The following is a 27,151-nucleotide window of genomic DNA, read 5'->3' on the forward strand; positions in this document are numbered from 1 at the left end:
TAAAATTATTTATTATTTATTCAAGAGGCAGAGTTACAGTGAGAGTTACAGTGAGAGGGAGGGAGGAAGGGAAGGAGGAAGGGGGGGGGAGAGAGAGAGAGAGAGAGAGAAAGGGAGGGAAGTCTCCCATCCTCTGGTTCACTCCTCAAATGGCTGCAATGGCTGGAGCTGGGCATACCTGAAACCAGGAGCCAGGATCTTCTTCTGGGTCTCCCATGTGGGTGCAGGAGGCCAAGTACTTGGGCCATCTTCCACTGCTTTCCCAGGCCATTAACAGAGAGCTGGATTGGAAATGGAGCAGCTGGGACTCAAACTGGTACCCATATGGGATGCTGGTGCCACAGTCTGAGGCTTAAGCTGCTACGTCATAATGCCAGCCCCTAAGTGAATAATTTCTAAACAAGGTCAATTTCATATATATGATACATTAAACAGACTTTTTCAAAAATCATTCACTTCTAGTTATCTCAGGATTTAACTGTGCACTAATTACTAGTTGACCAGAAGCATTACATTGGAAATTGAGAATGCCAAAAATAGTATGTTGGTAAACTGAAAAACTTAAAGACCAAGAAGCTGTGTAAAGAAAAAGCACATCAAGTGTATACGTTTGATGGCAAAAAGATTTCAGTTTTTACCACAAAATTAAAGTCTGTGAAGTAAAATTAAGGGCAAAGTAAAGGCATGGCATTAAAAAATACTATCTCAAGAAATCAAGAAGCTGTACAGTCCCTCACCCTCTGCTCAAAGTAGATTCTGACTTTCTAATTAGGTGACAGTAAACAAAAGTCAAATAGAAACATAAATATTTGTCAGTCTTCTAAGAAGGGTTAAAAACCTGAATGAAATATAGATGTATCTAATTTCTAGGGGGAAAAAGTAAGAAAGGGGAGTAGTTTTTGACATTAATCCTAAACGTATAAAAAAGGTACAAGAATGTAAGTATAATAAACCTCCATATACTCTCCACTAAAATTTATTAACTATTTGAGAGCTTTGTATTTCATACTTGAGAATGGAAATCACTATTGGCACAATCAAATTTGGTTGGTATAAATTATACCTGATCAACTTTTTTTGTTTTAAAACCTTGGAAGTTTTCTGCTTTAACTTCTCAGAAAAACATTTTTATTACTGCTAGCTGTTTTAATCACATCTCATTTCACAGTCACATGTTTATCCTGCTCCCTAAAAAATTTATCTAGGATCAGATCAGATTTAAAAAAACAAGTATTGGCCGGCGTCGTGGCTCAACAGGCTAATCCTCCGCCTTGCGGCACCGGCACACCAGGTTCTAGTCCCAGTTGGGGCGCTGGATTCTATTCCGGTTGCCCCTCTTCCAGGCCAGCTCTCTGCTGTGGCCCGGGAGTGCAGTGGAGGATGGCCCAAGTACTTGGGCTCTGCACCCGCATGGGAGACCAGGAGAAGCACCTGGCTCCTGGCTTCGGATCAGCGAGATGCGCTGGCCGCAGCGGCCATTGGAGGGTGAACCAACGGCAAAGGAAGACCTTTCTCTCTGTCTCTCTCTCTCTCTCACTGTCCACTCTGCCTGTCAAAAAAAAAAAAAAAAAACTACAAGTATTATAATAAAAGTGTAATGACGAGACAACATGGACACTGTTCTCATCCCACGCATGCTAACTCACTAAACAAGGTTGTAAATATCCACTTCCCTTTACAAAGAGAACTAGACCAAAAGACAAGCACTTTGTTCTCCATCAGATACTCAAAACTCAGATGACTGCTGCAGCTAGTTGTCCTCAACAAATGATTAGAAATAGCATGTGGCTTATCAGAAAACAATGCATCTTTTCTAAAGCACAATTTTTAGAGGCTGGAGCTTGAATTTTTGACACATTGTGACATTAAAGCCTTCTACTAAGTCCTCATAGTCTGAGACATCACTAGTAGAAGGGACTGAATGATCAAAGGAAAGCATGACTGTGCTCTAACACTGGCTGAATATCTTTTATCTTAAATGCTTGGGACCAGAGAGTCTAAATTGTTGAGTTTTCTGGATTTTTGGAATACTTGCACTTTTTAAGAATACTTAGACTTTACTGGTAGCCTTTCCTAATCTGAAAATCTGAAATCTGAACTTTTTGGTGGATTTTGGATCCTTTTGTATTAGGGATGTTCAACCTGTGGTGCCAAAGATAAACAGTCACAAAGAATGCCACCGGGCAAAGGGATGCTCCTCATCACAGAAATGGAAAGATAACACTGCATGTGAATGAGTTAATGAATAAATTATAAAGACTTATTAAACTTTAAACTATCAAAGGGAAAGGCAGTTATTATTTTACTTTTTAAAAAATGATTTATTCATTTTATTTGAAATGCAGAGTTACAGAGAGAGGGAGAGAGAGAGAGAGATATCTTCTTTCCTCTGGTTCACTCCCCAAGTAGCTGCAATGGCTGGAGTCAGGACAGCTGAAGCCAGAAGCAAGGAGCTTCTTTGGTTCTCTCATGTGGGTGCAGGAGTTCAAGCACTTGGGCCATCCTTCACTGCTTTCCCAGGCGCATTATCAGGGAGCTGGACGGGAAGTGAAGCAGCCGGGATTCAAACCAGCACTCATATGGGATGCTGGCATCATAAGCAGCGGCTTTCCCTGCTACACCACAGAACCGTTCCTATTACTTCGCTTTTAATGATCATGAACTTTGTAAATTCTGTAAAGAAGGAAATAGAGATCTCTCCACAGAAATATACTTTAAGAAAATATGTGAGGCCGGCTGCGACTCACTAGGCTAATCCTCCACCTATGGTGCTGGCACACTGGGTTCTAGTCCTGGTCGGGGTGCCGGATTCTATCCCGGTTGCTCCTCTTGCAGTCCAGCTCTCTGCTGTGGCCAGGGAGTGCAGCGGAGGATGGCCCAAGTGCTTGGGCTCTGCACCCGCATGGGAGAACAGGAGAAGCACCTGGCTCCTGGCTTCGGATCAGCGCGGTGCGCCGGCCGCAGCGGCCATTGGAGGGTGAACCAATGGAAAAGGAAGACCTTTCTCCCTGTCTCTCTCACTGTCTGCTCTGCCTGTCCAAAATAAATAAATAAATAAAAGAAAATATGTGAAGATGTTAGAAAAGTGATTATAGATACATACATCTTTACATCCACTATTTTATAATAATTTCTTAGAAAGCAATGAATATTTCAAAATTACTTAGTCAAGGAAAAAACTTGTAAACAAAATCTATATTTTAGTGACTATTTAGGAAATGTAGGTAAATTATTCTTACAAGCAAATAGATGACTGAGTACTATAATCTACTGCCTAGAAAAAATATGAAAATGTAGACTGAACACATGAGTAATTTATTTTTTGTTTATATTTTTCTTTTTACAAATTCCTACTCTAAAATACATTACTTTTATAAACAGAAAATAATGAAAGAAGCACAAGTACATTCATCCATTCAAAAATATTTATAACAGCTTATTACTCTAACCAAAATTCTGGAATGACAGTATATAAAACAGCTCTGTGTTTGAGAAGTTTGCAATCTACTATACGGAGAGTGCAAGCAGCAGCTACAACAGAACAAAATAAGAACTATGACAGGTAAACAGAAGGCACTATGGGTTCCCACTTTTGAGAGTTTGCAGAGAAGTAGCAGGTAGGGAATAGGAATCAGGAGATGAAGATGGAGGCGGTCTGTTCAAAACAAAAATAAAAACAGAGAAGCACCTCATCATCTGATATAATACAGGAGACGGAAGTGCTCATCTTTACTCATTAATTCACGAATCTTTATGTGTCAAGCACTCAGCTAAGTGCTGGTGGTAGATGACTGTGAGCAAAACATCACTCTTCTGAGGAGGAAAGGAAGGCAGACAGATTAAGTAATCACACAGATAAACAGAGAATGAGCTGTTAAAAATGATGAAGCACTAAAGTAGTACAAAGTACCGGAGAAGTTTCCTAACAAGAGACCAGTCTAGACACCATCAAAAAACTTCCCTGGGGTTATGATGAGTGGGCTGAGCGAGATCTGGATAGCACCAGAGTCAAGGAGAAATGTGGTTAAGGGGCAGGATCTGGAGGAAACACATGAAGATGACAGTCACCAGGCACAGTAATTACTTCCTGTCATCCTCACCAGCTTTCCTCATGGACATCTTATATCAAAGGTTATTCAAACAAAATTGCAAGAGTCTCATACAGTCCCATACACCCCCTGTTGGCTGCTGATCCGACTGGAATGCCATCTCTGTGTCTTTTCTACCTAGAAAGTACACTCACAAATTATCTGAGAGAAGAGCTCCTACTAAGGAGGCTGAGGAAAGGTGAAATGGGAGAAGGAAAGAGAACCTTCCAGATTGAAGGAACAATGTGTGTGGCTGCTCTAAGGCAGGAGATGGCAAGAGGTCCTTGAAACTCTGAAAGGAAACAAGAGCAAGAGATAGACTATAAAGAAATTACCAGAGCCTAAATAGCAACATAAGTTTGGCATTTATCCTAAGAGTACTTGAAAACCCACTGAAAGGTTTTATTTATTATTAATTTTTTCCTAAATTTTAAAATTTTATTTGAAAGGCATAAAGACAGAGAGACATATGGAGACATCTTCCATCCACTGGTTCACTCCCTAAATGGCCACAACAGCTAGAGCTAGATCAGGCCAAAGCCAGAAGGCCAGAACTCCATCCAGGTCTCCCACATGGGTGGCAGGGATCCAGGTATTCAAGCCACTGAGCCATCATCTGCTGCGTTACACGGTATGCATTAGTAGGAAACTGCACCAAAAGAGGAATAGGCAACACTTGAACCAGACACCCTGATATGGGATATGGCCATCCCAAGAGGCAACTTAACTGCTATACCAAATACCTTCCCCTACTGTAAGGTTTTTAAAAAGTAAAAGATTAGACTTATATTTCTCCATTCTGAAGAAAATGAAATTGTGTATCTTCTGGTAATATATGCCATTATTGGTGTGGTATTTCAACCTATGGCAATCCTAATTGTGAAGAAACACCAGACATACCCAAATTATATAAACTAATTGCCCTTTACTCTTAAAATATCAAGGTCATAAAAGACCCAGAAAGTCTTCCAGATTAGAGGATATTAAAGACATGACAACTAAATGTGTGGTCCGGATGGGATCCTGGATCAGAAATTATTATATTTCTTTCTTGCTATCAGGGTTTTTATAGTAAAATATGAATTCGTAAACTGGGGAAATATGGATAAGACATACAGATTAGATACCGTACAGCATCAATATAAATTTTCTGATTTTGATTTCTGAACTGTGATTATAAGAGAATATCCCTGTTATCTGAAAATTTACACTCAAGTATTGGGGGTTAAGGATCAGGGCTGCAATTTACTCTCAAAGAGCTCAGAAAAAAAAAAATCATGTGCATACATATAAAGAGAAAATGATAAAGCAAATGTGTTAAAATGCCAACAATTGTTAAAAGTAATTGGAAATTGTTTGGACTACTCTTGCACAGCTTTTCTATAAATTTGGAGAATTTCCAAATTAAAAGTTAAAAAAAAGATGACTGGATTCAGATAGGGGCAAGATCAGAACTGAAGAAACTGGTTAGGAGGCTTTGGTAGTAATACCTGTGGGGGCAGGCATTGTGGCATGGTGGGTAAAGCTGCTGCCTGCAGGGTCAGCATCCCATATAGGTGCCAGTTCAAGTCCCAGCTGCTCCACTTTTGATCCAGCTCTCTGCTATGGCCTGGGAAAGCAGTGAAAGATAGCCCAAGTCCTTGGGCCCAGGCCCCTGCAGCCATGTGGGAGACCTGGAAGAAGCTCCTGGCTCCTGGGTTTGGGTCAGCGCAGCTCTGGCTGTTGTAGCCATCTGGGGAGTGAACCAGCGGATGGAAGACCTCTCTCTCTGCTACTACCTCTCTGTAACTCTGCCTTTCAGATAAACAAATAAATCTTTTTAAAAAATCTGATATATGAAAATGACTACAGCAGTACTTGAGAGAAGTGACTGGATTACAGAACTCTTAGAAGGCAAAAATGACACGACAGATTTGGGGAGCTAGAGAGGGGTGTACTAGGCCAACTTCCATTTTTCTGGCTTTAATAACAGAATGTCAATCACTAAGATAGCAGACCTGAGGGAAAACCATGTCTAGGAAGGTATGATTTCTTCTTCTGGATCAAATCTGATCATGAATTAATTTTAGAGAATGTTAAGTTTGAAGGTGATATCAAAGATACATTCAAGGAGAGAAACTGAATAGGTATTTTGAACACATGAATATGTAACTCAGAAAATTATTAACTAAAGATACACATTGTTAATTTATTGTTTGGAAGTTATCAAGGCCCTGAGCACTTATTAAAATTTTTTATAGATACTATGACAGCCAAGTACTCAACAATGATGAATTCCAATACATGATGCTGAGTTAGTAATGCTGAGTTAGAAAATGAAGAGTCAGAGGAAAACCAGGAATGCATAAAATGGAGGCCAGTGCTGCTGGTCAAATAAGATGAGAGCTGACAAATGCTTACCGTATCTAATGACATAGAAGTCATTTGTAATCTTACTGAGAGCTGTTCCATTACCATAGTGTGGGTAAAGATTGGAAAGATGAAGGGGAAAGTAGAGTTGAGCAGATTTTTTACAAAGTTTCTTTTAAATTCTAAGCTAAAAGTGACTCAACATAATTAAATAGCAAGGAGTCAAGATGGAAAGCTCCAAATAAGGAAAAATATAATAATTAATTCATTAATTATAATTGTGAAAGGAGGGACTGGTGCTGTGGCATAGCAGGTAAAACCGCCAACTGCTGTGCCAGCATCCCATATGGTGCTAGTTCAAGTCTGGGTTGCTCTATTTCCAATCCAGCTCTCTGCTATGGCCTGGGAAAGCAGTAGAAAATGGCCCAAGTGCTTGGGTCCCTGCACCTGCATGGGAGACCTGGAAGAAGCTCCTGGCTCCTGATTGGCCCAGCTCCAATTATTGGGACCATTTGGGGAGGGAACCAGTGGATGGAAGACCTACCCCCAACTCTGCCTCTGCCTCCACTTCTTGTAACTCTTTCACATAAATCAATCTTAAAAAAAAAAGTGAAAAGAATCTGAAAATATGAGAAGGAATGGGAAACAGAGAAGATCAACTGACTTTTTCACACAACAAATACATATTGAATAGTCATTACATGCCAAAACCTGTTGAAGGTACTGGGGGTATTAGAAAACAAACAAAATTCCTGACTGACAGTTATATTTAGGTGGAAAAGAAAGGCAGGAAACAAAGCAAATATGTACCTATAAGGTAGTGATACATGCTATGAAGACAAATAAAGCAAGATGAGAGACAAGGAGGGCCAGCAACACTGTGAGCATTATAATCAAGTGTTTCTCCAAAGTTCCTGTCCTGAGCAAAAGGAAACATTTTTTGTTAAGGAACCATATAGATTGCTAACCGTTGTACTAATATACCTTCCCTCTGAGAGTGAAAGAATGGCAAGCAGAAGAGAAAGTAGAAGTGGATTCAATGAATGTGCAAAAAGAATAAGGCAGAGATAAGCATGAGGGACTAGTATTGTGGCTCAGTAGCTAAAGCCGCTGCCTGCAACACCAGCCTCCTATATGGGTGCCGGTTCAAGTTCTGGCTGCTCCACTTCTGAATCAGCACCCTGATAATGTGCCTGGGAAAGCAGTGGGAGATGGCCCAAGAGATGCAGAAGAAAGTCCTGGCTCCTGGTTTTGGGCTGGCCTAGCGCTGGCCATTGTAACCATCTGGGGAATGAACCAGCAGATGGAAGATCTCTCTCTTTCTGTCTCTCCTTCTGTAACTCTGCCTTTCCAGTGAATAAAATAAATCTTTTTTAAAATAAAGATGAGCATGAACAAGAAGGGAAAACCACAGCTGAGGTTATCTGCCTAATTCCTAGGTTTTCATTACCTACAAAATTCATGATCCTACAGAACAGGTTAGGCTCGCCTTTGGGAACCCTCAATAATAGCTTGTATTTTGGGGCCAGTGCTGTGGCTCACTTGGTTAACCTTCCGCCTGTGGTGCTGGCATCCCATATGGGCGCCGGGTTCTAGTCCTGGTTGCTCCTCTTCCACCCCAGCTCTCTGCTGTGGCCTGGGAAGGCAGGGGAGGATGGCCCAAGTACTTGGGCGTCTGCACCCGTGTGGGAGACCAGGAGGAAGCACTTGGCTCCTGGCTTCGGATTGGCACAGCGCCGGCCGTGGCGGTCATTTGTGGGGTGAACCAACGGAAGGAAGACCTTTCTCTATCTCTCTCTCTCTCTCTCACTGTCTAACTCCATCTGTCAAATAAAAAAAAAAATTTTGTATTTTACTTTTTAAAGTAATTATTACAGGTATATGGCTGTTTTTTTTCAAGTACATTTAAATCTTCAACTGTAGTGCCTGTGTCACTTGACAGATTGTAAATTCGAAGAGGGAAAGAAAGTTATATTGTTCATGTCTGTATCCAGACATGTACAGATTCTTAAGAAACACCAAATTAACAAACGCTTTGTTTAAACAGACAATAATATCAGGCTATTTTAATAAGAAATAACTCACTGGGGCTGGTGCTGTGGCACAGTGGGTTAAAGCCACGGTCTTAAGTGCCGGCATCCCATATGGGCGCCGGTTCGAGTACCAGCTGCTCCACTTCCAATCCGGCTCTCTGCTATGGCCTGGGAAAGCAGTACAAGATGGCCCAAGTCCTTGGGCCCCTGAACCCACATGGGAGACCTGAAGGAGGCTCCTGACTACTGGCTTCAGATCAGCTCAGCTCTGGCCATTGCGGTCATTTGGGGAGTGAACCATCAGATGGAAGACCTCTCTCTCTCTCTCTCTCTGTAAGTCTGTCCTTCAAATAAATAAACTAAATCTTTTTTAAAAAAAAGAAATAACTTATTGATGATGGAAACATTTCCTCCTCTTTTTTAGACAGTATTAGCAGTTAGTAAATGCTTTTCCAAGTGCTGGTAATAATTATAACCAAATCTCACTGGCTCTGCATTAAATGTAATGTTATCTGGAATTATCTGACGTCTTCCCCAGAATACCTTATTTTATTTCTTATATCAAAGAAATCAATGAGTAATTATAATTTTTCTAGATGGTTCATAGGATTATTATTGTGAATAATCACTGTACTTGCTGATGTCTTCAGGAATGGCTGAGATACAATTAGATGGTTTTCCCAGTTTGCTATGCTTTTGAGCTCTTCTATCTGCTTTAGAGAGCTTTTCTGTCTCCTCTCGTTTGTAGTATCACATTTTGCTACTATGAGAATATCTGCTTTTTTTTAAAAAAAAAAAAAAGATTTATTTATTTGAAAGGCAGAGTTACAGAGAGGCAGAAGCAGAGGCAGAGGCAGAGGCAGAGAGAGAAAGAGAAATCGATCTTCCAGCTGCTGGTTCACTCCCCAGATGGCCGCAATGGCTGGAGCTGAGCCGATCCGAAGCCAGGAGTCAGAGTCTTCTTCTGGGTTTCCTATGTGGGAGCAGGGGCTCAAGGACTTGGGACATTCTCCACTGCTTTCCCTGGCCTAGCAGAAAGCTGAATCAGAAGTAGAGCAGCCAAGACTCAAAACGGTGATCACATGGGATGCTGGCACTGCAGGCAGCAGCTTTACCTGCTACGCCACAGTACTGGCCCCAAAAATATCTGCTTCTAAAAGTTAGCTACTTTTCTTACAAACTGCTGTTTTTAAATAATAGCAGGCTAGGAAAGCCCATTTCCCAAGATGAGGTCTTAGTAAAACAGTATAAATGGTGCTGACAGTAGGCCTGAGGCAATCTATGTGATTAAAGATAAAGACTTAGGCAACATACATAGTTCTATTATATCTAAAGTTGACTAGTCTAAAAATAATGTGCAGATATCTATTAAAAAGAAGTGTTACACTCTATGACGTCAAGTGAATACAAAGGCAATTAAATGATCCTAAAATTGAATTCTTGGGCTCATCATTTGACCATTTATCAATTCTTATATGAATTAGCAAGAAAGATGTAATAGACATGACTGCAGTTACACCAAGTAGTTGCAGGAACATCTTACAGAAGCCATAATAAAGAAGTCAATCAATAATTCAATAGAACACTTTCCACCAAGATAGCCAGAGAAAGCTATTTTGATAAAGAAGATTTTTAAGGGAATAAAGCAAACTTATGACAACACACAAGGTACTGATAATCTTTGTACTAATGGGTACCATTTTTCAGGAAGCTAAAGCTTATTTTGTTTCAGGATGCATTAGCACATACCTTTGAACAAGCGGCAAAGGCAAGAAGTTGAGTGTGGAAGTCATGTCCAGTCCACAGTCCAGCATAATGGTGGTTGACTTGAATTTGAGCACATTGCATGGTAAGGTTGGGTGTCCTGACAGGCAGTACTGAAAAAAAAATTATTTTATTTATTTATTTATTTTTTACCAATAATCATTTACAGAAAAAGTCTATCAAGTAAAGTGAATTAAGTAACACTGATGATCTTCTCCCATAAGAACATGTAAATTCAGTGAACTTTCTAAGTGACTCTCTCCTTTTTATTATTCAAACACTAGTTACTTTAGCAAAATATTCAAATCTTAGATTATACTTTTCTTTTAGGTTACCAAGGTATATTTCAGGCAGGCATAATTTTGCAGGGATCACAGTTATTCAAACTATGAGAGGTTTCAAGGCTATGGTTATCTGCTCCACTCTCACATGATAGTTTCCATATATTATCTTGTATGCCGAAACCTTCACGTAGGTATTGCCTAGAGCTGAGGAAGCAAATGAAATTAAAGCTGGATCCTCAAAGTGTGCTGTATTAGGTTTGGCTTTCTCCTCTTAAAAATAAGTCAAATGCGGCCGGTGCCGCGGCTCACTAGGCTAATCCCCCGCCTTGCGGCACCGGCACACCGGGTTCTAGTCCCGGTCGGGGCACCGATCCTGTCCCGGTTGCCCCTCTTCCAGGCCAGCTCTCTGCTGTGGCCAGGGAGTGCAGCGGAGGATGGCCCAAGTGCTTGGGCCCTGCACCCCATGGGAGACCAGGAGAAGTACCTGGCTCCTGCCATCAGATCAGCGCAGTGCGCCGGCCGCAGCGCACCTACAGCGGCGGCCATTGGAGGGTGAACCAACGGCAAAAGGAAGACCTTTCTCTCTCTCTCTCACTGTCCACTCTGCCTGTCAAAAAAAAAAAAAAAAAAAATTAAAAAGAAAAAAAAAAGTCAAGTGACTTTCCTTAAAGAGGAAATGGTTGGAAAAGTTAACTACCAAGCACCAGTAAGGTTTATAGCTCTGCCTCATCAGGAGAAATGACTCAAAAGAAAAGAGACTTCATGATGTGTAGACATTAAGTTGGAGTGTGGGGCACCAAATCACAACCCATCAGGTGTTTTGCAGGTAGCAGCAGAGCTCAGAAGTTAAAGGGGGCACAATCCACAGGGTGTATTAAAAGAACCTTTAATAATTCTTATGCCATTCTGAAAAAATGGAGGAAAAGGCAAAGAGCTTTTCCTTCCCCTTAAAAAGCCATTCTACAGAAGCCTCTGATAAGCAGCAACATCCCCAAAATGGAGGGATCAATGGTATCAATTCCTCAACAAGTCCATACTTTCTTTCAACTGAAGCACAAACAAGTCAGAGAACTCTTCCATCAATGCCCAGCCCCACAGTTACAATCTCATAGGCTAAAACTTTCAGATATTTGTTGCTATTCATTCTGTCTGTGCACTGGATGAATTTTCTACTTTTCCCCAGGGGACATAATAGGAACTAATGGTTTTTAAGAAACTGCATGTTCTAAAAATGGTAAGACTGACAGCCAAGATATGGTGGGGATTTTCCAAGCTGTTTCTTCTTTAAAAAACTAATCTTACTTATTTGAGAAGCAGACAAACACACACGAGACAGAGAGACAAAAATAGAGAAAAAGAGCAAGCACATTGCCATTTGCTGGTTTACTCCACAAAAGCCTGCAATAGCTAGGGCTGAGCCAGGCTGATATCAGGAGCTTGGAACTCAATCTTGGTTTCCCATGTGGGTGACAGGGACCCAAATACTTGAACTATACATATCTTGCCACCTCCAGGGTGTGCATTAGCAGGAGGCTGGAATTGGAAGCAGAAGCAGGACATGAACCAAAGAATTCCAATATGGGATGCTGGCATCCCAAGCAGTGTCATATCTGCTGGGCCAAATACCTGGCCCTGAAAGCTGCTTTATAATTCCAAGTTTATATATGATGATTAAATTTTACCAAAATTTATAACTTAGTCTACAGAGGTTCAAAGGTACTTAAGATAAAAACAATAAAATTATCTAATATTCCAATTGTCCTGTTAAGGGCAGGATGTGTGATTTAGGCAATTATATATTTATAAGCTACTTTTTTGATAGGTATCAGAGCTACAGAAAATTTTTTTCCTACTATAGCTACCACTACCCTACCCTTTATCTGATTCTCTGTGGCTGCCTTTATCTTTAACCTGATTTAATAATTATCTGTTAAAGATCGACCATCTAAAAATGAATACAAGGGGGCCACTGTGTGGCACATCATATTAACCTGCTGCTTATAATATTGGCAGCCCAATATCAAAGTACTGGTTCAAGCCCTAGTTGCTCAGCTTCCAATACAGCTTCCTGCTAATGTCAAGGTCTTTGGCTTCTGCTACCCCTGTTGGGGATCAGGATGCAGTTCCTGGCTCTTGGCTTCAGCCTGGCCCAGACCTGGCTGTACTGATCATTTGGGGAGTGAACCAGTAGATGGAATATCTCTGCTCCACCCTCTTTCCTCCTCTCTCTTTCAAGTAAATAATCTTTTAAAAAATATAAATATCACATAAAACTTGCTCCAAACACAGCAAATGTTCCAGTGAGAGCTTTCTTGCATTTCTTCTTTCAAAAAAAAATCAGGTATTCAGAAAAACCTGGAAGGTAATAAATTATATTTCTGGGAGGGAAGATTATAGTGAAATATTTTTCTTTTAGTTTGGCAACAAGTATTTACTACATTTTTATGATCAGAAAAAAATGATTAAAACAAAATGGAAAACGTAGCCAGTCATACTGGATGACATCTTTCATTTTCATTCTCAACTCCAAATTATGGATAATAAGGTATACCATAAGATAAATGATTGACACCAATCAAAAGATTCTAGCAAATTAACTGAAAGACTCAAATTTGTTACTGTCAACAAAGAACAAAGAAGAGGAATACTTTATAAGGACTATAAGCAAATGGAAGGAACACTTTCAGAGCACCCGCTAATGGTGCCAGACCCTGATCTGCTGAATTTGTTTGTTTAGATGAGGAACTGGAGCTTCATAGCTAGAACAACTTGTCTGAAAGAGCCAAAGGCAAACAGGGAGGTCCTCTAACACCAAAGTAGTCCTCCTACTTTGCCTCCAAGACTGCATGGCTCACCCTGAGAAATCAGCCGAACTCTGGCCTCAGAATCAGCCCTTAAGGCATTCGGATCCGGCTAAAAAGCCCATGAGAGGATTTCAGGCATGGAAAGCCAAGAAACTGTGGCAAAACAAAACAAAACAAAACAACCACCTAAATGAAAGATCTCTGTGAGTGAGATCCCAGAGGAAAGAACAGGCCATCAAAGAAGGAGGTACCCTTCTCTGAAGGGAGGAGAGAACTTCCACTTTGACTATGGCTTTATCTAAATAAGATCGGAGTTGGTGAACTCAAGAGGCTTCCATAGCCTTGGCAGCTCATGATGACAAGAGCCTCAGGTGATTACGGACATCATAAATAAAAGTGTCAATTGTTAAATCAACAATGGGAGTCACTGTGTACTTACTCCTCATGTAGGATCTCTGTCCTTAATGTGTTGTACAATGTGAATTAAGGATATAACTAGTACTCAAAAAGTACTTTATACTTTGTGTTTCTGTGTGGGTGCAAACTGTTGAAATCTTTACTTAGTATATACTAAATTGATCTTCTGTATATAAAGATAATTGAAAATGAATCTTGATGTGAATGGGATGGGAGAGAGAGTGGGAGATGGGATGCTTGGGGGTGAGAGGGTGGTTATAGGAGGAAAAGCCGCTATAATCCAAAAGTTGTACTTTGGAAATTTATATTTATTAAATAAAAGTTAAAAAAAAAATCAGCTGAAGTTTGTACAACTCAGTAAAGAAGGCACTTGCCCACTACCAAGGGCTTACTACCCACAGAGACACTTTCTCTAAGTCTCTAATATGCTCTCTCTCATTATCAGTTCATCACTTAATAAGGGCTAGGAGACTGACATACAAAAATAAGAAGCAATCATATGACTTTAATGTTAAAGCTAGAAATATGACACTACAAAAAGCTTGAGGGGCTGGTTCTGTGGCGTCGCAAGTAAAGCCACTACCTGCAATGCCGGCATCCCATACCGGCACTAGTTTGAGTCCCGGCTGCTCCACTTCTGATCCAGCTCTCTGCTATGCCCTGGGAAAGCAGTAGAAGAAAGACGGTCCAAGTCCTTGGGCCCCTGCACTCACATAGGAGACCCAGAAGAAGCTGCTGGCTCCTGGCTTTGGATCGGTTCAGCTCCAGCTGCTGCAGCCATTTGGGAAGTGAACCAGCGGATGGAAGACTTCTCTCTGCCTCTCCTCTTTCTGGGTAACTTTGACTTTGAAATAAATAATCTTTTATTTATTTTATTTTATTTTATTTTTTTATTTTTGACAGGCAGAGTGGACAGTGAGAGAGAGAGAGAAAGGTCTTCCTTTTGCCATTGGTTCATCCTCCAATGGCTGCCGCGGTCAGTGCGCTGCGGCCGGCGCACCGCGCTGATCCAAAGGCAGAAGCCAGGTACTTATCTCCCATGCGGGTGCAGGGCCCAAGCACTTGGACCATCCTCCACTGCACTCCCTGGCCATAGCAGAGAGCTGGCCTGGAAGAGGGGCAACCGGGACAGAATTTGGCGCCCTGACCAGGACTAGAACCTGGTGTGCCGGTGCCGCTAGGCGGAGGATTAGCCTATTGAGCCAAGGTGCCGGCCAAAATAAATAATCTTTAAAAAAAAAATAGCATAAAAAATAACAGAAAAGTACTACAAACACTCCAGTCTGATTACCATGTTTATATTATTCCCTTTCCTCATATTTGTAAAATCTTTAATTTTTGTGTACATACCATACATGTGCTGCTTTTAAAACTCAAAATACCATGTCTATGTTTTCCTTGTTTATGTTGCACCACATCTTATTTTATTGGCCAAGCTGATATTCCATTGTTTGTTTAGTCATTCCCTTATTGTTGAACATTTAGGGTTGCTTCCACTCATTCTATTACAAACATGGCTATGGTGATCACTTTAGTGCTTCAGGCTTTTTCCATATTGGACTATTTCTTCAGAGGATTCCCAGAAATGGCATTAACTAGGTCAAAAAAATATGAGCATTTTATGGCTTTTGAAAAATGTTGCCAAAATGCTTTCAAAAAAAAAAAAAAATTGCTAGCCTCCTCCTCTGGTCTCCTTTCTTTTCTCTCTCTCTACTGCTCGTTCTCTCCTCTCATCTCTCTCTTCTCTCCTCACTAGCTCCTCCTCTCCTCTCTTGTCTCTTACACTCTCCTTCTCTTTTTTCTCTTCTTTACCCCACCCCTCCGGTCTGCTGGGTGTTAGGTCAAGTGCCTAAGCCCCACGTGGCCAACTGAATATGAAAATAAAAACAATAGCAATTAAAGAAAAAAAAATTTAAAAAATTGTACCTATTTACAGCACTGTTGGTGAGGCATCAGAAGATCTTTCTACTCTTTATATGTTACTGTCAAAACAATCTGGAATCTGTACCAAAATGAAGCCAAAACCTCAGCAGTAGTTACCTAGAGGTAATTAAATGACCCTAACCAAGGAGTCAGCCATTTGATAAGTGGCTCTAATTTTGAAAGGCAGTTTGGGTGAAATTATAATAAGGGAAGGTTGAAGTAAGACTGTCTGGGCTCAAATCATGCTGTACTCATTAATACATGATTTTATGAAAGTTGCCTAACTTTATAAAGACTCAGGTGTGTGTGTGTGTGTGTGTGTTTAAGTTTCTACACTGTAAAACACAGTAACAGAATTTATCCTCCTAGAGTTGTTGCAAGGACTCACTCAGTAGGTAGAGTGTGCAGCACACAGCATGTGCTCATTTTTAGGTGCTACAGTTACAGAATCATTAAGTGGTCACCTAAGTTGGGGCCAGTAATTTATATATTTATATTCTGTAGTGGAATATGTCTTAAATGTCTGTGTACCCCTTAAGACTAGGTAATAGTAAAGTCAATGAAAAATTTAATAAATATTGACTATTAGTTTGTTCCCCAGATCCACTAATGAATAGATATGAATATTCTAGTCAATATAAGGTTTTACAGCTTTAATTTTTCTAGCTTAACAAGCATACAGTGATGCTTCCTTCTTTTTCAACTTTTATTTAATAAATTTCCAAAGTTCAACTTTTGGATTATAGCAGCTTTTCCCTCCATAACCTCCCTCCCACCGGCAAACCATCCCATCTCCCACTACCTTTCCCACCCCATTCTTAGTGATGCTTTCATATCTGCTTTCTTTTTTTTCTTTTTTTAAGATTTTGATTTATTTATTTGAAAGTCAGAATTACAGAGAGAGAGCAAGAGCAAGAGAGAGAAAGACAGACAGACAGACAGAAGTCTGTCTGCTGGTTCATTCCCAAATGGTGTCAATGGCCAGGGCTCGGCGAGGCTGAAGCCAGGAAGCAGAAGTTTCTTCCGGATCTCCCAAGTAGGTGCAGGGGTCCAAGCATTTGGGCCATCCGCCACTGCTTTCCCAGGTGCATTAGCAGGGAGCTGGATCAGAAGTGGAGCAGCTGGGACTTGAACTGCTGCCCATATGGGATGATAGCACTGCAGATAGTGGCTTCACCAGCCAAGACACAGGGCCAGTCCCTCATGTTAGTTTTATTTCTACTTAATTAAAAAACTGTAGGGGCCAGCGCCGTGGCTCACTAGATTAATCCTCCGCCTGCGGTGCCGGAATCCCATACGGGCACCGGGTTCTGTGGCCCGGGACGGCAGTGGAGGATGGCCCAAGTCCTTGGACGTCTGCACCCGCATGGGAGACCAGGAAGAAGCACCTGGCTCCTGGCTTCAGATCGGCGTAGCACCAGCCATAGTGGCCATTTGGGGAGTGAACCAATGGAAGGAAGACCTTTCTCTCTCTCTCTCTCACCGTCTAACTCTGTCAAATAAAAAAAAATAATAAAGCTTTAAAAAAAACTAAGTTTTTCTGTGTGACAATTTATGAACTTCCTTGTGTGCCTTTTATTCACTGAATGAATAGAATCCAACCTTGAAGGTCATATGTGGTTTTTAAAGATTTATTTGTTTGAAAGGCAGAGGGACAGAGAGAGAGAGAGAGAGAGAGAGAGAGAGAGAGAGGAAGAGAGATCTTCATTTCACTGGTTCACTCCCCAGATGGCTGCAACAGCCAGGGCTGATCCAAGCTGATGCCAGGAGCCTGGAACTCCATTTGAGTCTACCACTGGGGAGTCATTCCCTTATTGCTGAACAGGCCCAACTTTTTGAGCATTTTCAATTGCCTTTCCAGGTGCATTAACAGGGAACTGGATCACAGTAGAACAGTCGGAACCAGAACTGGTATTCTGATATGGGATCCTAGCATCTCAAGTGCTGGCTTAACTTCCAATGCCACCATGCCAGCCCAATGTTACATTATATGTATTTTTTTGGATACAAATTTTATCAACTGGGGAGGTGTCTGGTGCAGCTGTTAAGATGCCACTCAGGACACCTGTATTCCATGTCAAAGTACCTGGGTTTGCGTCTCAGCTCCATTCCTGATTCCACCTATCTGCTAATGTACAAACTGAAGGACGGCAGATGATGGCCTTCGAGTTTAGTGACAGTGATTTATACGCTATAATGCCATGTGTCTTAGATATCTGTGTGTCCTTTAGTAAAAGGTAAAGTCAATGGACAATTTTACAAATATTGCCCATTACTAGGTTGCTTCCCAGGAAGATAGACCCACTAGTGAATGAATCTATTGAAAAAAAAAATTGGAGATGGGGGTTGTGGCACAGTGGGTTAAAGGCAATGTTAGTGATGTTCGCATACATTTCAGAGTGCTCAGGATAGAGTCCTGCTTCCATTTTTTTTTTTTTTTTTTAAGATTTACTTACTTGAAAGTCAGAGTTATAGAAAGAGGGAGACACACACATACACACACAAAGATCTTACATCTACTGGTTCTCACACACACACACACTCCTGCCATTTGGCTACAATGGCTGAGGCTAGGTAGGTCAAGCCAAGTCAGGAGCTTCATCCAGGTCTCCCACTAGAGGGCAGGTGCTCAGGTATTTGTGCCATGTTTGCTGCTTTTTCCAGGGAGCTGGATAGGAAATAGAGCAGCTGGGACATGAACTGGGGCCCCTATGGGTTGCTGGTATCCCAAGCATCCCTGGCATTCCAGGCAGCAGCTTTGCCCACTGTGCCACAACCCCAGCCCCTTGCCCTTTTTCAAATCCAGTTTCCTGCTTAGCATGAGAAGCAGCAAATGATGGCCCAATTACTTGGGCCCCTGAGGAACATGTAAAAGACTTGGAAGGAGTTCCTGGCTCCCAGCTTTGGCCTGACTAGCCCTGGCTGTTGCAGCTATGTGGGGAACCAGTGGATGGAAACTCGTCCTCTGCGTGTGTCACTCTCTCTCTCTGTTACTGTGCCTTTTAAATAAATAAATCAGTACCATGAACTCTCAAAGATTTAACCACCACTTACATTCTGCCTGTTTTGTTGATGTTTTCCTTTTGAAAGCAACATACTTGTACAAAATAGCTATTACATTGTTAAACTCATCTGGTATCTGAAAATACTTTTTATTGTTTCAACCAATTTTTATTTACAGAATATAAATCTCTTCAAAAAGATACATTCCTTCATTTAGTCAATGCTAAAAAGCCTTATTAAACAGAAACAAGGCCTAAACATCATCACTTATTTAAACAGAAATACAGATCATTAAAAATGTATGAACAGGGCTAGTGCTGTGGCATAGTGGGTAAAGCCCCCACCCGCAGTGCTGGCATTCCATATGGGTGCCAGTTCAAGTCCTGGCTGCTCTACTTCCGATCCAGCTCTCTGCTATGGCTTGGGAAAGCAGAAGAAGATGGCCGAAGTGCTTGGACCCCTGCACCCGCGTGGGAGACCCAGAGAAAGCTCCTGGCTCTGGCTTTGGATCGGCACAGCTCTGGCTGTTGCGGCCAATTGGGGAGTGAACCAGTGGATGGAAGACTCTCTCTCTCTCTCTGCCTCTCCTTCTCTGACTTTTAAGAAAATAAATAAATCTTAAAAAAAAGTGTATGAACACAGAACACAAAATGTATTTACTTAAGCAGTTACATGAATGAAGCGGTTTTTCTTTCTTCACTGACAACCCCATAGTAACTATTGAACAAATTACTTAACAGTAGTAAAAGTGTAAAAATTCAACTTTAAACATAAAAATATGGAAAAATAACAAAAAAGAACAGGAATTATCTTCATTACCAAGCAGATTAACAAATCTGCAGACACTCAGCTACTTCCTGAGGCATATCAAAACACCTACGTCAAACGTTGCAATCATTTGAGAGGTATCAATACATGTTCAGTGCTGAAACTATCTGTAGCACTTACAGTATATACAAAGCAGAATTAAGCTACTATGGTTCTCATTTGAGAAACAGATTTAAGCTTTATGATACAACTTGCCAACTTCACATTATATCTAACACAGTGACAATTATTCATTTCATATTTTTTTCTTTTGAAACTCAATCAGCAAGTTATCATTTAAGCACATGGAATAATGCCATGCCTTCTTCCTTATAATGATACATTTTAAAATCCAAATATTTTGTATCATGGTAACTTTACCTAGCTGTACAAAGGCTCCCAAATATAGTACAGTCATAAAGTTTCTTCTTTGTAGATTCCATTAATTTATAGTTATTTTAGAAAAGACAAAGGCAGGACACTGCTCCAGATTATTGGGCAACAAAAACGTCAGTGTAAAGTAAATGGAGACTTAATTTAATCTATACAGCACTCTCCCTTACCCAAAGTTTTACTTTCTATGGTTTGTTATCATCAGTCAACCACAATCCAAAAATATTACTGTCTGTCTTGACTCTTGAGAGAATGAACACATTCACATAATTTTAATTATTGAACATACGGTTAACATTTTTCTATGTTACTATTGTTGACCTCTTACTGTGCTTAATTTATCAATTAAACTTTATCATAGGTATATATGTAGGGAAAAACATAGCATTTATGGGTTTCTGAACTATCTGTGGATTCAGGCATCCAATTGGGCATCCTGGATTATCACCTCCGCAGATAAACGGAGACTACTCTGTATTAATTTAGGGGATGTCATCATCTTTACTACACAATAATGTTTCTCTGAGCTAGGAACAATCTACTGCTTTCTAATCTATTAACTCTTATATTCTACCCTTACAGCATTTTTAAATGTTTTATTCTTTTAATTAGGAACTATTCAATTATCATTATAATATACATCTTTACTTTTCAATTTCCCTTACATTTGTTTTATTATTCTACTTAAATTTCACCTGCTATAATTTTCTTACTTCTGCAGGTATATATATATATATATATATATATATATATATATATATATATACTGATTAAAATATGCATTAAGGCAACACCCTTTAAGTGATGTTCTGGATGCATTTCACAAGGCTAGATACATTGTGTTTTCATTTTATCCATCTCTAAATAATAAATAGCTCTCATCGCTATTTCTTCTTGATAAATGTGTATGTGTGTTTGGCTTAACTTCCCAATACACAACTGGTCACAGCTATCTTTTGGTCATTGGTTTCTAAATTTATTGTGGGATAAGAATCTGTAATTCTGGATATTAGTTGAAGCTTGCTTTGTGTCCCTGTACATTATAGTCACAAATGACCCAGTGTGTTTGAAAAGCGAAAATATATATATACACACACACATATACATATTTTTAAAGATTTATTTATTTACTTGAGAGGCAGTTACAGACAGAGAGAGGGAAAGACAGAGAAAGGTCTTCCTCTTAAAAGAAATAAATAAATTTTAAAAATCTTAAAAAATAATGAAAAGTTTCCTTTTTAAAAAGCATGAAACAGTTTTTCAGAGAAAAATGGGTATAGTTGAATGATTTAGAAATAAACCTAGAAATAGATTTTAAGGCAAAGCTCATACTTAAATGATCTTTCATTACAACAATGATAAAAGAAACAATTCACTGTTAAGATATAATAATCTTGACCCTATGTACCCAGTAGAAATACATAAAGCAAAATTTGACAAAATTACAAAGAGAAATTGGCAAGTACTCACCTAAGACTCAATTGAGAATATGAGATTTAGCCAAGGTAAATACAATCAACTCTGTATACAACTATTAAGATATTTTTGATTCGGGGCTGGTGCTATTGTATAGTAAGCTGAGCCTCCACTTGTGGCACCAGCATCCCATAAGGGCGCTGGTTTGTGTCCTGGCTGCTTCTCTTCCAATCCAGCTCTCTAATGACCTGCAAAAGCAGTAGAAGATGGCCCAAGTCCTTGGGCCCTTGCACCTAATGCATGTGGGAGACCCAGAAGAAGTTCCTGAGATCAGCCCAGTTCCGGCCATTTAGAGAGTGAACCAACGGGTGGAAGACCTCTCTCTGAGTCTGCCTCTCTGTAGCTCTGTCTTTCAAATAAATAAATAAGTCTTGAAAAAAAAATTTTTTTTTTTTTTTTTTTGGACAGGCAGAGTGGATAGTGAGAGAGAGAGACAGAGAGAAAAGTCTTCCTTTTTGCCGTTGGTTCACCCTCCAATGGCCGCTGCGGCCGGCGCATCGTGCTGATCCGAAGCCAGGAGCCAGGTGCTTCTCCTGGTCTCCCATGCGGGTGCAGGGCCCAAGGACTTGGGCCATCCTCCACTGCCTTCCCGGGCCACAGCAGAGAGCTGGCCTGGAAGAGGGGCAACCGGGATAGAATCCGGCGCCCCAACCGGGACTAGAACCCTGTGTGCCGGCGCCGCAAGGCGGAGGATTGGCCTGTTAAGCCATGGTGCCGGCTGAAAAAAATTTTTTTTAAAAAGTAATTTCATGGGCCGGCGCCGTGGCTTAACTCTTATTGGTCTGAAATTTTCTTAATTTTGACTTCACTTCTCAACTATTATAAGGCAGCAATTAATTGAGAACACTGAAAGTATTAGTCCAACAGTTTTCTGTCAACTATTATTGCTGTTAAGAAGTGTGCTGCAAGCCTAATCTGTTCCATTACAAACTGCTATAAAATCTTCTCCTTCTCTGTTGGTGTCTGATCTATAATCATAGGTGTTCATAGTATGAGATCCAATTTTGTTCTTTATTTTTCTCTGTTGGTGTCCAATCTATAATCATAGGTGTTCACAGTATGAGGTCCAATTTTCTTCTTTATTTTTCCCCCTCTGTGACATTTCTGCTTCTACCCCACCACGACTTAGTCTTTAATGACTAAGAAACACAAACTGTCAACCATTATCACTTTGAATATTGCCTCTCTCCTATTCTTTCTGGTTCTGATTTCTGGAGTCCCTAATAATATATGTTGTAACTTTTTATTCTTCTTCCCCATCCTCATGATTATATTACCATTTCATAGTTTGAATTTTAGCTCCCAATACTGCATTTCAGGTATTTTCCTCAGATTTATCTTACATTTTGCTAATTATTTCTTCAGTAGTGTCAAATTTGCTATGTAACTAACAGGTAAAACTGATAGTAGATTATTCTCAAAGACTGTATTTTTTATCTCTAGCCGCTCTCTTTCATTTTGAAAGACAGCATCTTGGGGCCGGCGCCATGGCTCACTTGGTTAATCCTCCGCCTGCCGCACTGGCATCCCATGTGGGCGCCAGGTTCTAGTCCTGGTTGTTCCTCTTCCACTCCAGCTCTCTGCTGTGGCCCTGGAGGGCAGCGGAGGATGGCCCAAGTGTTTGGGTTCCTGCACCCGCATGGGAGACCAGGAAGAAGCACTGGCTCCTGGCTTTGGATTGGCACAGTGCTGGCCGTGGCGGCCATTTGGGGAGTGAACCGAAGGAAGACCTTTCTCTCTGTCTCTCTCTCTCATTGTCTGTAACTCTACCTGTCAAATAGTAAAAAAAAAAAAAAAAAAAAAAAAAAGCATATTGTTTGTATCATAGATGTGATTCCTTCATATGTGCTTTATTTTTTTTTAAAAAAGATTTATGTATTTATTTGAAAGGCAGAGTTATAGAGAGGCAGAGAGAAAGGCGTCTTCCACCTGCTGGTTCACTCCCCAAATGGCCGTAATGGCCAGAGTTGGGCCAATTCGAAGCCAGGAGCCTGGAACAGCTTCCAGACCTCCCACATGAGTTTAGGGGCCCAAGGACTTGGGCCATCTTCTATTGCTTTCCCAGGCCAAAACAGAGAGTTGTATCAGAAGAGGGCAGCTAGTTCTCAAACTGGCACCCACATGGGATGCCAGCACTGCAGGTAGAGGCTTTACCTGCTATGCCACAATGCTGGCCCCTGATAGATGCCTTTAACATACTAATTTTGAAACCCATTGTGGAAGTTGTTACTGTTGCTTTAACATTTTGGATGGTGAGCTCATCTTTAGTGGGGATCTTCCTATGGGAATTCTACGAAGAATGGGTTGGGGCAGGTCCCCAAGAAATGTCAGCATCTCTTTAGCCTGAGTATCTGTAATATATAGGGCAGTATACAATCAGACTTTCCTTCTTTTTTTTTTTTTTATTTTTTTCTATTTACTTTGTGTTCTTTATATCTTTAGTTTTTATTCTTTATTACAATCAGACTTTCAACACTCTCACAGCACTCACTGGCCAAAGTTTCTCAGAAGCAATCTTCATTATTGACCCCATGAGCAAGCAAATGAAATTTTTTCCAGTATTCTGACCTTTCAATGAGGTATACAGCTCTTCAGGACATTGGGTTACTGATTTTAAAATATGTGCTTTTAAACATGACACCTATTACTAGCAAGACTTAATCATATTATGACCTTAGGTTCCAGCAAATCTAATACTTTAACAAGCTGTTTTGCAGACAAAATGAGAAACGAGGCTGACCTCACAGAAATCTTTAAAAGCAATATGAAACACTGTGAACCTTGTAAAAAGAAGCAAATACTTAACAAATTAGAAAATTCAGAAATTTGGTTGTGTGGCAAATTGAATTTAAGAGAAATGGTTTTGCAAAGTCTCTCCTTTGCAAAAAGAACAATAGATTAAACAATATATGTTTTCATTCTATTGAAGATACATACACAGTTATTTTCATATGGCATTTATCAGGTGTCAAGCACTCTACAAGACCATGAATACAAAGAGGTAAGAACCACTTTTTCAATTTTACAGATGAAAAAAAATAGATACACATTATGAAGCTTGCACATGGTCCTATAACTGTAAGAAGTAATGTCAGGACTTGAACCCCAAAAAGTGAGCTCCAGAGTTAGCACACTTAACCAACACGTCTACAACATGCAGTTGTTACAACAGATAACTACAAAGAAAGGAATTGTTGGAGACATAATTTGTAATTTTTTTGGCAGACATAACGTGCTCTAAAATGCCTTACTTTGCTGTTTCTTCTTTAATCTTATTTATGTACTTTTAGTTGAAAGGCAGACACATGGGAGGGAGAGAGAAAAGAGAAAAAAGAGAGAGAGAGAGAGAGAGGGAGGGAGGGAAAGAGATCTTCCATTCATTGTTTCAGTCCCCAGATGGCCACAAAAGCTGGGACCGGGCCAAATTGAAGCAGGAGAATGGAACTTATTCTGCATCACCCACATAGGTGACAGAGACCCAGATAATTGAGGCATCACTTTATGTCTCCTAGGGTGCACATTAACATGAAGTTGGATAGGAAGCAGAGGTGGGACTTGAACCCATGGACTCTAATATGGGGTGCAGGTATCCTAAAAGGCATCTTAACTACTGCATAAAAGGCCTTATTTTTTTTAAAGAATGCCATACATTTTTTTTAAATAAGAGGCATATTTTTATAACAATGTAGTTGAGTTTATAATTTAATTCTGAACAAAGAGAATTAGCTGACTAATGCAATGTAAAGCAAGGTCTCAGCACATTAATCACTCTGAAATTCATAATACACAGTTATTTTCTTGTTAGGTTTTCTTTTCCATTAGAAGCAAAGTAATGCGGCAAGCGCTGTGGTGTAGTGGATAAACAAGCCCCAGTTCACGTCTCGGCTGCTCCACTTCTGACCCAGTTCCCTGCTATGGCCTGGGAAAGCAGCAGAAAATGGCCCAAGTTTTTGGGCCCTGCACCCGCATAGGAGACCCGGATGAAGCTCCTGGCTTTGGATCAGTGCAGCTCTGGCTGTTGCGGCCAATTGGGGAGTGAACCATCGGATGGAAGACCTCTCTCTCTCTCTCTCTCTTTCTCTGCCTCTCCTCTCTTTGTGTAACTCTGACTTTCAAATAAATAAATAAATCTTAAAAAACAAACAAACAAACAAAAACAAAAACGCCTAAACCCTCAATGTAAGAATATCAAGAGATATGGCCCTTGTGAGGCATGACTCATGCGGGCTCTACCTTCATGAACCGGATCAGGTTTCCTTATAAAAGGACTTGACAGAGTCTGCCCTTCGCTTCCCTTTTTCATCTGTCTACCTCCTGCCAGGGAGGATGTCACATTGCTCTCCTCCAGAGCATACAGCAACAAAGTGCCAGCTGGAAGCAGAGAAACTCAGCCCTCAGTACTCAGTGATCCTGCCAGTTCCTTGATGCTGGATTTCCCAGCCTCTGGAACTGTGAGAAATCAATTTTTATTTACAAAATCCCAGGTTAAGGCATTGTGTTATATAAGCACAAACAGACTAAGACTGATACCATTAACATGGTGAGAACACAAGACATACGTTGGGAGAAGTAATTTCAAACACATTACTAAAAAAGAATTGGGATGGGAGTTGTGGCATAGCAAGCTGAGCCACACCTTGGGAGGCCTGTATCCTGTATCAGAGTGCCTGGTTAGATTTCTGGTTACTCTGTGCTTCCCAACCCAGCCACCTGCTAGTGCACCCAGGAGGCAGCAGACGATGGCCCACATGCTTGTAATCTTGCCACCCATGGGGGAGACTCAAGAGTTTCCGGCTCCTGGCTTTGGCCTAACCTAGCCCTGGCTGTTGTAGGCATTTAGGGAGTGAACCAGTGGATGCAAAATCTGTCTTGGGCTCTCTCTACCTCTCCACTACTCTAACTTTCAAATAAATACATAAACCTTTAAAAACAATTGGTAATCTATTTAGTATAAGAACTCACAGAAATCACCATGAAAAGATTTTTGAAAATCCAATAGAAACGAGGAAACAAGTGAAGACACAAAAATAGGTTCAATTTCATTTAAGTCAGACAAATACAAAGTAAAACAATAATGAGCAAACTCTAGATTGGCTAAAATTGAACACTTATGATACCAATTATTAGAGAAAATATAGTAAAAATGAAGTGTTAATTGGTAATAATTTGGCAATATCCAATAATGGAGAATATACACAAACTGTAATGTATGCTAAAATAATAAAAACATATATGGATAGGGTATATATCAATTTTGGGAAAGTAGTAATCTGTAGAGAGGGAGATAAAGTGAAGGCTGGTGATCTTAGCTTTAGACATACCTAAGTTTTTTAAGAAGAGGAAGGAGTTTTGATTTTTAAAAACAGCAAAACATTAGCATATTTTTAATGTTAATAATGAGTTCAAGAGTCTTTACTGTATTGTACAAGGCACTTAAGCAAACATCAGCACTATATAACCATATCTCTCCTACTACCATGAACATTTGGAGTGCTATTTTCCTTATGTTATGAAAGTCTCATGCCACAAAAATAAAATTGAAGACATCATAATTTTTTTTTAGTATTAACACAGCATTTGCTAGGTGCATGTTACTTTTTCAAGGAACAACGCTTAATGATAATTGTCCATAATATTCATTTTGATATCATACTTATCCTAAGGCAAAGTGAACAAAATTTAAAATTATTGATGTGGCAATGGAAATGAAATAAAGTGAACAGAAGCATGGGTCAACAAGATACAGCCTTAGGGGGAAAAAGAAACAAAGATAAGCAGATAATTTTCAGATATTTAAATTACGGAGATTA

The 27,151-nt window shown here is 40.2% G+C and overlaps 1 protein-coding gene across 1 annotated transcript in view; it reads right to left on the bottom strand.

The window, feature by feature from the left end:
• INTS9 (integrator complex subunit 9) overlaps positions 1–27,151 on the bottom strand; it is a 155,016-nt gene that overhangs the window by 91,028 nt on the left and 36,837 nt on the right. Inside the window, 1 exon segment of the mRNA XM_062212781.1 lies at positions 10,220–10,347. Within this exon segment, the coding sequence (XP_062068765.1) occupies positions 10,220–10,347 (128 nt within the window).

Source organism: Lepus europaeus, chromosome 16 (assembly GCF_033115175.1).
Source record: "Lepus europaeus isolate LE1 chromosome 16, mLepTim1.pri, whole genome shotgun sequence".
In the NCBI taxonomy this organism is placed as follows: Eukaryota; Metazoa; Chordata; class Mammalia; order Lagomorpha; family Leporidae; genus Lepus; species Lepus europaeus.